Here is a 12,733-nt window from a genome sequence, read left to right as displayed (position 1 = left end):
CTGCTTACTGAAATCAAAAGCCCATCAATGTCATCATAATCTACTTCATTGAATCAAATTTTTTATTGGTAGCTTCTATCATTCCTGATATATTCTTCTATAAAAGACAGAAAGAGGACTTGGCTGCCAACTCTTCCAATTTGTCCTGCTTAGATCAAAGCCTTTACAGTAGTACTGATGTAACTTCCAGTAAATTATTCTTACAAGGTCCATAAATTTAAAGAGAAAATGAGGTCTTGAAAGTAATGAGCAGCATACCTAAGTAATTAATTCTAATTTCTAGCTGGCAACCTGTGTTATATGTAAAAAGGAAAAAAAAATTAGATTTTCCTTTACCCACATAATTGGATTCTATATTGAATTAGCAGGGATAAGAAAAGTTTTGGTTTGAAAAAAACTTAATAGTCTACTGCAGAGGTTAGCAAACTATGGCCTCGGGACCAAATGTGGCCCACCATGTGTTTTTCTGAGTAATCATTTGTTGGAAAACAGCCACACTGAGATGTTTATAGATTATTTTTATCTCTGTGTTCATTGTAATGACAGAGTTCTACTTTAAACCTTGTAGAAAAGTTTTCTGACCTCTGGTCTGCTTGAGTGGAATCCTCACTAAATAGGAAGAATACCACAGGCTGCTATAATAATCTAATAAGCATGGGGGAATGAAGTTTTGATTCAGCCTGAGGCAGTAAGAATGGAGAAACAAGTTAAAGAAAACATTGGCAGATTTAGGCGGGGGTGTGTGTTTTGTTTCGTTTTGATTTGATTTTTCGGACAGGGTCTTACCCTGTTGCCTGTGATCAAGTTATTTTGAGAATCAAATTATATAGTTTAGGCTGGGTGCGGTAGCTCACAGATTCCCACTGCAAACCCAGACGGCATGGTGGGAGAGTTCTGCAGCAACCTAGGTCTGTAACTACCTCCTATCTTGGTTGGATGCTACATCTTGAATTTATTTTTCAATACCTTGCTCCTGTAGTACTTTTCTCCTCCTGTAATCCTGGCGCTCCAGGAGGCCAAGGCAGGTAGATTGCTTGAACTCAGGAGTTCAAGACCAGCCTGAGCAAGAGTGAGACCCTGTCTCTACTAAAAGTAGAAAATACTAGCTGGACATTGTGGTAGGTGCCTGTGATCCCAGCTACTCAGGAGGCTGAGGCCAGAGGATCTCTTGAGCCTAAGAGTTTGAGCCTATGAGCTATGATGTTATGACACCATAGCACTATGCAGGGCAACAGAGAGTCTCAAAATATATATATATATATATAACAATGACAGCTGCAACCAAAAAATAGCCGGGCGTTGTGGCAGGTGCCTGTAGTCCCAGCTACTTGAGAGGCAGAGGCAGAAGAATCACTTGGGCCCAGCTGTTAGAGGTTACTGTGAGCTGTGATGCCACCACACTCTACCCAGAGCAACAGCTTGAGGCTCTGTCTCAAAAAAAAAAAAAAAAAAAATGCAAATGCCTCTCCCAGACCTGAGTTCAGAAACTCTGGGAGTAGGCCCAGCAATCCATGTGAAATACATTGTCCAGGTGAGTCTGGTGCACACTGAAGTTTGAGAACTGCTACTGATATGTGTGATGTAAGGTTTTGAAAAAATAAAGCATTATAGAAATTTGAGATGCTTTAAAGTAAAATCCATATTATATGCATAATAAAATGTATAGTGTATGATCTCAGGAATTTTGATATGATGTAAGAATCACTGCTTCAGTCAAGGTTTAGTAGCATGGAACCTGTTCATCTCTCCTTATACCTCTGCCTGTCAGTCTCCACCCCCTTAGGCAGCCGCTGATCAGTGACTTTTCATTACACAAGATAAGAGAACCTGGTGAGGGGTTGGATATAGACCAATATTATATTTTTATGTCCCTTAACTATTTATAGATCACATGCCTTTTTAAATTACTAAGCATACGTCTCTGTTGTTTTTCAGCCCATGGACCAAGCTTCTTTGAAAAATAGTGATGTTCTTGTTCTGACAGGGCTTACACAGATTCCCACTGCAAACCCAGACGGCATGGTGGGAGAGTTCTGCAGCAACCTAGGTCTGTAACTACCTCCTATCTTGGTTGGATGCTACATCTTGAATTTATTTTTCAATACCTTGCTCCTGTAGTACTTTTCTCCTCCCTTCACAGGGACCCCTTGTGAGGGATTTCTCCCCACTTTCCAATTTACTTCCACCGTTTCTGCCCACCCTTCTGAGCCTCCTGTCATCAATAAGAGCAATTCTAAGGTGACCTAAAGCTTCAGTAAGAAGGGCTATAAAGTAGAATCTATAGTATTTCTGTACAATAAACACTCAGCATCTTCCCACAGAGGGTGTTTATTTACTCCCCTTGCTTTTTGGTGGAATTGGAGTGGGGAGGTAGTTTGCAGGGTAGTAATTACAAAAGGAGGCAAGAATTGCATCTAGCAGAGAAATGACAGTTACACTTTGAATTCACAGCATTAATGCAATAAGCAGGTATATTTTTCCCCACTGATATTTGGTTGATTGTTTCCTTTGGAGAAAGACTAAGGTGGCAGATGTTTTTTTACCTGGAAGAAATTTATTTTCCTTTGGATATAATTATCAGTGGAATCTAGAAATCGTGCCTTGTAGAAAATATTTTGGTTCCTATCTTAGTCTGCTTGGGCTGCCATACAAAACCCCACAGTTCTGGAGACTGGGAAGTCTTTTTTTTTTTTTTTTTGCAGTTTTTTGGCAGAGGCTGAGGTTTGAACCCACCACCTCTGGCATATGAGGCCAGTGCCCTACCCCTTTGAGCCACAGGTGCCACCCAGAGACTGGGAAGTCTTAAGATCAGAATCCACCACGGTCGTTTTCTTCTTCCTGCGTGGAGGTGGCCACCTTTCTGGCTGAGTCCTCCCATGAAGAGAGGAAACATTCTCCTGTCACCTCCTCCTTCCTGCAAGGGCACGGATTCCATTATCGTGGCCCCACCCACATGGCCTCATTAACCCAAATTCTCTCTCCAAGGTTCCTACCTCTAATATCATCACATTGGGGGTTAAGGTTACAACATATGAATTTGTGGGGAACACAGACATTCAGTTCATAACAGTTTACCAAAGTGGAGTTAATAAGCTCAGACCTTCACCTCTAGCAACTTAAAGTATTACCTCTGCTCGAGGAAAGAGAAATAGTCATCTTCGTATATTTACATGGAAGGCACTGTCCTTTGAAATTTCACTTAGCCATGCTAATAATCATAGTCAGTTTTTGTTCTTTGCTTATATTAAGTCAAAGGTCATTTGTTTTTTTTTGTTTTTGTTTTTTTGTTTTTTTGTTTTTGTAGAGACAGAGTCTCACCTTATGGCCCTCGGTAGAGTGCCGTGGCCTCACACAGCTCACAGCAACCTCCAACTCCTGGGCCTAAGCGATTCTCTTGTCTCAGCCTCCCAAGTAGCTGGGACTACAGGCGCCCGCCACAACGCCCGGCTATTTTTTGGTTGCAGTTCAGCCCGGGCCGGGCTTGAACCCATCACCCTCGGTATATGGGGCCAGCGCCCTACCGACTGAGCCACAGGCGCCGCCCACAAAGGTCATTATTTTTACCTTGGGAAAAGTATTGAACTAATCTCAGGTAAAATCTTTGGTTTGTATGTTTAACTACAATCTAGAATCATAGACTTGAAGAACTTTGGGTTTGAAAGCCACCTTTCATCAAATCTGTGTCTCAAAGTAGAGTCCATTAACCATGGGCCTCAAGATTTATGAAACTGCTTCTTAAAAATGCAAATTTGAAGTTCAGCGCCTGTGGCTCAAGCTGCTAAGACGCCAGCCACATACACCTGAGCTGGCGGGTTTGAATCTAGCCTGGGCCTACCAAACAATAATGACAGCTGCAACCAAAAAATAGCTGGGCGTTGTGGCGGGCGCCTGTAGTCTCAGCTACTTGGGAGGCAGAGGCAGGAGAATTGCTTGAGCCCAGGAGTTGGAGGTTGCTGTGAGCTATGATGCCACAGCCCTCTACCCAGGGTGACAGTCTGTCTCAAAAAAAAAAAAAAAAAAATGCAAATTTGAGGGCCTTCCCACAGACCTAGTAAGTCAGACTCCCTGGGGAGAGGAGAGACCCAAAAGAAAAGCTGCAGTTTCAGCATGTTCTCTGGTAATTTTCATACAAACTAAAGCTTAAAAATTACAGACCTCATTCATCCTGCTCATATGATAAATGAGGAAACTGAGGCCCAGCAAGGTAGTAGTGACTTACTACTTGAACCAGGCTTTTAAGCCAAAACCAGTGATACTGATAATTGATATTTTCCTCTGTACCATACGCCAGAAATAGCAAGTCCACCAGTACTCAAGTTACAGCATCAGATGAACCTGTACGTGAGAGTTGGGAACAGAGGAGCAGGAGATGTCAAAGACTTCAGATTCTTTGCCAAAATCCACTGTATCAGTTTGTTTTGGAAACTATGCAAACTTAAATTGGTACTTTGGCTTTTTTTTTTTTTTTTTTTTTTGAGCCAGTCATAACTTCTAATATGATTAAAAACCATGGGTTACAATTCCTCATTTAATAATTATTTTAAAAATATGGAAGATTTTCTTACACAGGCTAATGAAAGGAAGAAACACTAAAATGAGTCAAGTAGAAAAACTTAGCCTGTTACAAAACTAGCAAACTGTGAGCTGGATCCTAAAAGAGAAGGAGCTGGGAGGTTCTGTCCTGATATTGTGCCCAGGAGTTCCACAAAGACCACAGTGCCAAACAAGTTAAATTTAAAGAGGAGTCCTTTTACTGAAGAGCCAGCCGGCGACTGCCTCAGTGTCCCAACATGCGGTTTCTGAGAGCAGCCCCGAGTGCTTAAGGGGTTGGGTTTTTAAGGCTTGGTCTGCATCCTGGTTGGCACGCTGGCTGTCCAGGGGTATCTGGGTAAGGTAGTGAGCAAGTGTTGTACAGAAGCAGAATTTTGCAGTTAGTTAGCCATACATTTGGTTTTGGTTTTGTTTTTTTTTTGTTTTTTTGTTTTTGTAGAGACAGAGATCTCACTTTACTGCCCTCAGTAGAGTGCCATGATGTCACAGGGCTCACAGCAACCTCCAGCTCTTGGGCTTCCACGATTCTCCTGCCTCAGCCTCCCAAGCAGCTGAGACTACAGGCGCCCGCCACAATGCCCAGCTATTTTTTGGTTGCAGTTCGGCCGGGGCTGGGTTCGAACCCGCACCCTCGGTATATGGGGACGGCGCCCTACTCACTGAGCCACAAGCACCACCCCATTTTGTTTTAATATTATCCCCCTATACATCTTAGTTTCAGTACTTCCCCCCCATATATCTTAGTTTCAATATTTCCCCCCCATACATCTTAGTTTCAGTACTTTCCCTACCTGGTATTGTTTAAAAGTCCAGGTACAGTTGGTACCGCCCGGTCTGTTTCCCAGGGAGTTAGCCAAGCAAGAAATTTGGAGTGAACTGGAAGCAAGAAATTAATTAGTACTTTTCTATCTGTCTTGGGAGTGAACTAGACTTACTTCTTTTTTTTTTTTTTTTTTTTTTCCATTGTATAAGTCTATGTAACGGCTTGTCTCAGGGAAGGGAGAACACCCTGAGACAAGCCGTTACATATAGCAAGACTTTCTTGCTATAGCAAGCTCAAATTGTGTCAGATAGTTCTGATCATCTGCCACAGAGTGTTGCTTGCAGTAGACTTACTTCTTTTTTTGAAAGCTTGCTGTCCAGAAATTTGCCAGGAATTAACTGGTATTTGCCCATTGTAGCCTAGGCCTGACACCTTTCTGTCTCCTAACATGGAAGCTCAGCTGCTGTTGGTAACTTTTAAGACCCAAACCCTTATTTGCACACTATTCCCAGGGACCAAGATTAGGTGTCAGTCTCTACAGTTCCCTTGCTGTGTTCTTCAAAAGAAGCAGTTTATTTTAAAAGTGAATTATAAAAACAGAAGTAGGAAGGGCGGCACCTGTGACTCAAAAGTGGGGGGGCCGGCCCCATATGCCAGAGGTGGTGGGTTCAAGGCTGGCCCTGGCCAAAAACTGCAAAAAAAAAGAAGTAGGAAAGCAAAAGAAATACAAACATTATATGAAGAGTTATATTCTACCTTTATAACGCTGTTCTTTTGATACTGTTTTTCCCCCTTCTGGCTTCCACTTTTCCAGCCCTGACAGTCCGGAATGGGGGAAACGTGCTGGTGCCCTGCTACCCGTCCGGGGTGGTCTACGACCTGCTCGAGTGCCTCTATCAGTACAGTGACTCAGCCGGGCTCTCCAGCGTGCCCCTGTACTTCATCTCTCCCGTGGCCAACAGTTCCCTGGAGTTTTCCCAGATTTTTGCTGAGTGGTATGTCAGGGTTTTTCTCTATGAATTCTATTTGATTCAGGATATTGAAGTGTAAAAACAAAAATAATCTGGTTTGTTTCTCACATTACTATTAAACTTTCATTTTGTTGTTTTTCTTTGTCTGTGATAAGATCATATTACTAAAAGCCAAGTCTTTTCCATTGCTAGAGTTTAGAAGAATAGTTATCAAGGAGGGCGGGATGTAAGGCCGACTTCACATGGCCGTTACTTTAAAATTTGGCAGCAAAAACTTACACTTACCTTCTCACCTGCCCCCTCTACCTGTTACAAAGTGAAGTGACTTAGAACAGGTACGAAAAAGTTGAGCTGGTGCCCCATGATCGCATTAATGTACACAGCTATGATTTAATATTAATTAAAAAATAAATAAATAAAGTGAGTCCAGCACCTACAAAAAGAAAAAGTTGAGCTTAATTTCACATTGTATGAAATGTATAACATCAAATCTAATAAGGAAAACTAGATTTTTTTTCACTTCAGTAACAATTTTTTTCTTTTTGGAGACAGTCTTACTCTGTCAGCCTAGGTAAAGTGCCATGGCATCATAGCTTATAGCAACTTCAAACACATGAGTTTAAGTGATCCTCCTGCTTCAGCCTTCTGAGTAGACGGTACTATAGGCGCCCACCACAACACCTGGCTAGTTTTATTTTTCTTTCTATTTTTAGTAGACACAGAGGCTCACTCTCGCTCAGGCTGGTCTCAAACTTCTGAGCTCAAGCAATCCACCTGCCCCAGCCTCCCAGAGTGCTAGGATTATAGGCATGAGCCACCACGCCCAGCTGATAAAATTATATTTTCTAACTGCAGGAAACCGTTGGGTCAGACCCTAAGATTAGCAAAATATTGAGGAATATGAAATCAGTAAATCTTTTTAGGATTATTTAGATACATGTTTGAGTTAGATTCCTAACTCCCCTGGCCAAAAATGGGGGGAGGGGTAGATTAACTTAACTTTTACAGTGTACCTAATGATGCCTTAGAATGGTGCTTCCGAGCGTTTTGAGGCTGTGCGACACAGAGGATATGAGCACTTTTAATAGTGTGATAGCCAGATGGGTGTATCATATACTGAGTTTCTAATTAAAAAGCAACTTGTACGTCATTCTCATGCAACATATCTCAGTATTATGCTGCCCCCACTGTTGTATTTTATATAGAGCCTTTTGCAGTTAATGTGAAATTGGGGGTAGAAGGGAAGTGAAACTTCGGTATAAGGAAAGAGTCTCTGCAAAGGCTAAGAGAGGTAGTCTTCAATCTATGTTATTCTGGAGAAATGTGAGGGAGGAACCGATTTAAGAGGTGATTAGGAAATAGAGCTGACAGAACTTGGGTTATTTCACACAGAAAAGGCAGCAGTCAAAATGGATACCCCTAGAGCGGGAGATGGTGTTGGCCCCAAACAATATAGTCAGAGGTTCTACAAAAGAAGAGCAGATTCCTGCAGCAAAAGTGGTTGGCTTGGTTTGGTTTGGTTGTGGTGCTGCCCGAGGGAGGGTGCGGGTGAAGCGTTAGCAAGCCAGAGGGCCCAAGTCAAGGTGGAGGTGTCCTCAGCCTTGCTATGGGTGAAGCCATAAGAATGGGTGGGATTGCCTGCAGAGAGGACTCAGGAGGGTCAGGACAGCAGTGGGTCAAGGATGGAACTCTATCTAAGTAGTTTCAGGAGGGTAGAGAAAAAGTATTAAGGAGAAGGAAGAGAAAGAGGGAGGAGGAAGAGTTAAAATAGGAAGAGGGAAAAGAGGGAGGAGGAACAGTTGAAATTGGAAGAATAAGAGAAAGCTGGCACACGTATTCTCCCTGTGGCTGTCAGGGAGCAGGAAGGTCTTATTCCTCACTCTTCCTGATAACCCGGAAAATGCAGATACCCTGTTAAACTCCAGCTCCAGAGGAAGCAAATTCTCATCCGCTCCTTTAGCCTCTCTCTCCCTGCCCTACACAAGGATTCCAGAAGAGAGCGTGAAGGATCTGTTTATCTGAACGGGCCGCAGGCACTTATACGTAGGTGGGCGTCACCGTCTCCAATCACACTGTCATCTGCTCTGTATCCCTGATCTCTCCTGTCTAATGGAGGTGGCATAATGGCCTTTGGAACAATCTAAGTAACTTTGAAGTAAGCTCTTATATTTGTCTTTCTTCCTGGGCTGGAAATACAGAACTAGTGTCTATTTAGATTTTATAAGGTGACAAAAAACATCTTGCTTCCATATTTATATCTTCTTCCAAAAAGGATATAAAGTAATGTTTTTTAAATTAAAATTAAAGGAAACTAAGGGTAGGAAAAATTAGATATATACTGTATTGTTAATACAAAATCCAAGCCCTCAAGTCCTGAACTCCCCCCAAAAAAGTTGTGTCTATTGGAACTGTCTCAGTGCTTTCATATCATGGGATAAACGTCCCAGAAGTACACACTAACAAATGTACACCACTATGAATATTTTTTCCTGTTTTTAAAAAAGGCCAAATCTATAGAACACTCACACATACGGATTTATCAAGTTGTAAGCTTTTGGCCACATTTGCTTTATCCAGGCCTCTCTGTATTTTAAAGTCACGACTGACAAGGAAAAAACATAGATTACCTAGAACATAGATTACCTAGAGCATAGATTACCTAGAACATCGATTACCTAGAACATAGATTACCTAAGGTTCTGTAAACCAAGACCCCCAGTTACTTGCCATTGGAAGTAGCAGTGCTGCCCAGGGACAGAAGGGCGTGCTCTGGAAGAGCACTTCTCCTTAACGTCGATCATGAAGAAATGCAAAATGTGCTGTCTTGGATTGGATCCTGGAAGTGAACATGAGTGGAAAAGCTGGTGAAATCCAGTGAAGTCTAGAGTTCAGTTAATTGTAGTGCACTGATACTAATTTCTTAGTTTGGACAATGTACCACAGTTACGTAGGATGTTTACATTGGGGACACAAGGTGAAGGGTAAGTGGGGATGCTGTTACTTCCTTTGCAACTTTAAATCTAAAATTATTTCAAAAGTATATTATACTTTTTTAAATAAAAAATGTATTGAGAAATTCTAAAGGTTAAAAACAAAGTTGCCCATAAGATGTTTGTGTCCTGAAGGTTCTATAGATCCTGGCTTTTATTCACAGTGAAATTCGTTGGCAGGAAGTTTAGATAAATTTCAGTATTTAGTTATTTTCACTGTCGCCAGTAGGTGGCAGCAAACGCCACAGTGTACCCTTCTAACCCGCTGCTCTGTTTCCTCTTCACCAGGCTGTGTCACAACAAGCAGAGTAAGGTGTATCTCCCAGAGCCGCCTTTCCCGCATGCAGAGGTAAGAACGAGAATTATTGGGGTCTGGAAAGGAAAGAATCCAGGTAACTTGATGTGGATGAGGACAGCAGATCATTAGAGAAAAGCTGCCCCCAGGGAGATCTGCGTGTCCCTTGCCCTGCAGTCAGGTGGCAGTGACATAGTCTAACTTAAGGTGCCCCCATTAACATTGTATCACCACAGGTAGAGTGTCCCTTATCTGAACTACTTGGGACCAGAAGTGCTTCAGACTTTGAATTTTTCCAGATTTGGGGATATTTACATTACACTTAGCACTTGAACATCCCAAATTCAAAAATCTGAAGTTCAAACCCAGCCCCGGCCAAACTGCAACAAAAAAATAGCCGGGCGTTGTGGCGGGCGCCTGTAGTCCCAGCTGCTCGGGAGGCTGAGGCAGGAGAATCGCCTAAGCCCAGGAGTTGGAGGTTGCTGTGAGCCGTGTGACGCCACGGCACTCTACCAAGGGCGGTACAGTGAGACTCTGTCTCTACAAAAAAAAAAAAAAAAATCTGAAATTCAGATTGCTCCAATGAATGAAGTTTCCTGTAAGCATCATGTCAGCACTCAAAAAGTTTGCAATTCTGGAACATTTCAGATTTTGGATTTTTAGATTAGGTATTTCAACCTGGACTCTGTTTACCCAGTTCATAGCCTACCTCTGTTCTCTTAACCAAAGAATTTTATTCTAAAATTTATTACTATCTTTTTGGGGAAATGGAATTTTTCATTTTTCATTTTTTTTATTTTATTACTTTTTTTTTTTTTTTTTGAGAAAGAGTCTCCAGCTGTCAGCCTGGGTAGAGTGCTGTGGTATCATAGCTCACAGCAACCTCCAACTCTTGGGCTCAAGCGATCCTTTAGTTTTTCTATTATTAGTAGAGACAAGATCTCACTTTTATTCAGGCTGGTCTTGAATTCCTGAGCTCAAGCAATCCACCTTGGCCTTCCAGAGTGCTAGGATTACAGGTGTGAGCCACCATGCCTGGTGGAAAATGGATTTATTTATTGTTAAAAGTATCCCTTTTTTTTTTTTTTCTTTTGAGATGGAGTCTCACTATGTTACCCTTAATAGAGTGCAGTGGCATCACAGCTCACAGCAACCTTAAACTTTTGGGCTTAAGCAATTCTCTTGCCTCAGCCTCACAAGTAGCTGGGACTACAGGCGTCCGCCACAACGCCTGGCTATTTTTTGTTGCAGTTGTCATTATTGTTTAGCTGGCTCGGGCCGGGTTCGAACCCATCAGCCTTGGGGCATGTGGCTGGTGCCGTAACCACTGTGCTACAGGTGCTGAGCCAAGTTTTGTTTTTTGTTTTTTTTTTTTTTGGCCAGGGCTGGGTGTTAACCTGACACCTCTGGTATATGAGGCCAGTGCCCTACTCCTTTGAGCCACAGGCGCTGCCATCGCCAAGCCAAGTTTAAAAGTTTTCTTTCCAGTAAGTTATGTCAACTATATATGTAAATTTTTAATGATGAAGTTAACATTTCAGCTTAAAAAATAGAAAATTCCCCCTCCCTCAAACAACTGATAGGTGTTTCTTTCTGTGCAGCTGAACGTACAGTTTCATTTTCAATGTTTTTTGCACCACATGGTACATTATGCACCTTTGTCTGCACACCTCATGTTCTGATAATTGCTGCTCCATATCCCATAGCCTGTCATCAGCGTCCTCTGATGAACTCAGTGATTCTCCTACTGTGGGATGATGGAGTTACTCCTTATTTTTTGTTACATTTTTATTAAAGGGATTTCTAAATTGGCCTAACCACTTTAGAAAACTGTTTGGCAGCATCTGCTAACAGTAAACAACATGCTCAGTTTCTCAGCACTTTAGTTCCTAAAATATGTACAGAATGCGTAGACATATTACCCAGAAGATACACAGAAATCTAGGCTTCTGGGTAACAATATTGAAATATACCCAGATGCCCATCAGCAGGATGGATTTTGTGGTGTATTCACATCGTGGGTTACCTTACATCAATGAGAATGAATAAACTCCAATTGTGTGCAACAGTGTTGATGAACTTCATAAATGTCATGGAAGAGTGGAAAGAATTCAGATATAAAAGAGTAGATGAGGTGTTGTTTTATAGTATTTATATAAAAGTTCAAAAACACAGCAAACTAAGCCATGGTATTAGAAGCAGGGATAGTGGTTATCTTGGGCATGGGGTAGGATGGTTGTGACTGGAGGGGACAGAGGGATTTCTGAGGAGCTAGTGATGTCTCACTTTGTGACGTACATCTGCGTTCACTGTGTAAGAAATTCATCAGGGGGGCGGCGCCTGTGGCTCAGTCGGTAAGGCGCCGGCCCCATATACCGAGGGTGGCGGGTTCAAACCCAGCCCCGGCCAAACTGCAACCAAAAAATAGCCGGGCGTTGTGGCGGGCGCCTGTAGTCCCAGCTACTTGGGAGGCTGAGGCAAGAGAATCGCTTAAGCCCAGGAGTTGGAGGTTGCTGTGAGCTGTGTGAGGCCACAGCACTCTACCAAGGACCATAAAGTGAGACTCTGTCTCTACAAAAAAAAAAAAAAAAGAAAAGAAATTCATCAGGGGGTTAAAGGTAGGGAAAGAGTGAAGACTAGAATGAATCCTGTGGTGGTATTGGTGTGACCTCATATTTTCAATATTTGTAAATAGAAACAGAAAGAAATACACTTGTGCATGTGTGTGTAAACGCACACACACATATCCGTATCTTCCCCCAGCTCTGTCCACTCAGAGGCCTTAATGAAATACGTTCACTAGCCAGTCAATGTAGTTAGCTCCCAGATCTTGGTTTCTGAATACCATTCTCTGCTTTATAGGAACCAGGCCTCTTTTCAAAATACAAGATAAGGCTAAAAGATCTTGCTGTGTTCTCAGAAAATGATGGGGCCCTATCAGAAGGCTACCTCTGAGATCAGTGGAGCATCAGAGTACTTCGTACAACCATCGAAGAGCAGAAACTCCTGAGTCCATAGTGAGGTAGAGCAGTAGAGGAAGGATAGGGGAAACTCTTCCGACACTAGAACACCACATAATTAACGCAGAAAGGAATCATGGAATAATATCACAGTAATAATATTTTCTGGCAAGACTTACCATCAAAAGGTGCTAAAACCAGTA

General features: G+C 42.3%; 1 protein-coding gene and 1 pseudogene across 2 annotated transcripts in view; one reads left to right on the top strand and one right to left on the bottom strand.

Annotated features, from left to right (window-relative positions):
• The window catches only part of INTS9 (integrator complex subunit 9), an 80,233-nt gene that overhangs the window by 52,325 nt on the left and 15,175 nt on the right, over positions 1–12,733 (top strand). For both annotated transcript variants that reach the window (XM_053578423.1, XM_053578424.1), the window contains exons 9-11: positions 1,936–2,047; positions 6,129–6,309; positions 9,564–9,624. In XM_053578423.1, the coding sequence (XP_053434398.1) occupies positions 1,936–2,047; positions 6,129–6,309; positions 9,564–9,624 (354 nt within the window). The remainder of the gene's footprint in view (positions 1–1,935; positions 2,048–6,128; positions 6,310–9,563; positions 9,625–12,733) is intronic.
• On the bottom strand, positions 5,514–5,654 carry LOC128576596 (uncharacterized; annotated as a pseudogene).

This window comes from Nycticebus coucang, chromosome 24 (genome assembly GCF_027406575.1).
Source record: "Nycticebus coucang isolate mNycCou1 chromosome 24, mNycCou1.pri, whole genome shotgun sequence".
NCBI lineage: Eukaryota > Metazoa > Chordata > Mammalia > Primates > Lorisidae > Nycticebus > Nycticebus coucang.
This window is presented reverse-complemented; position numbering and strand designations above follow the sequence as displayed.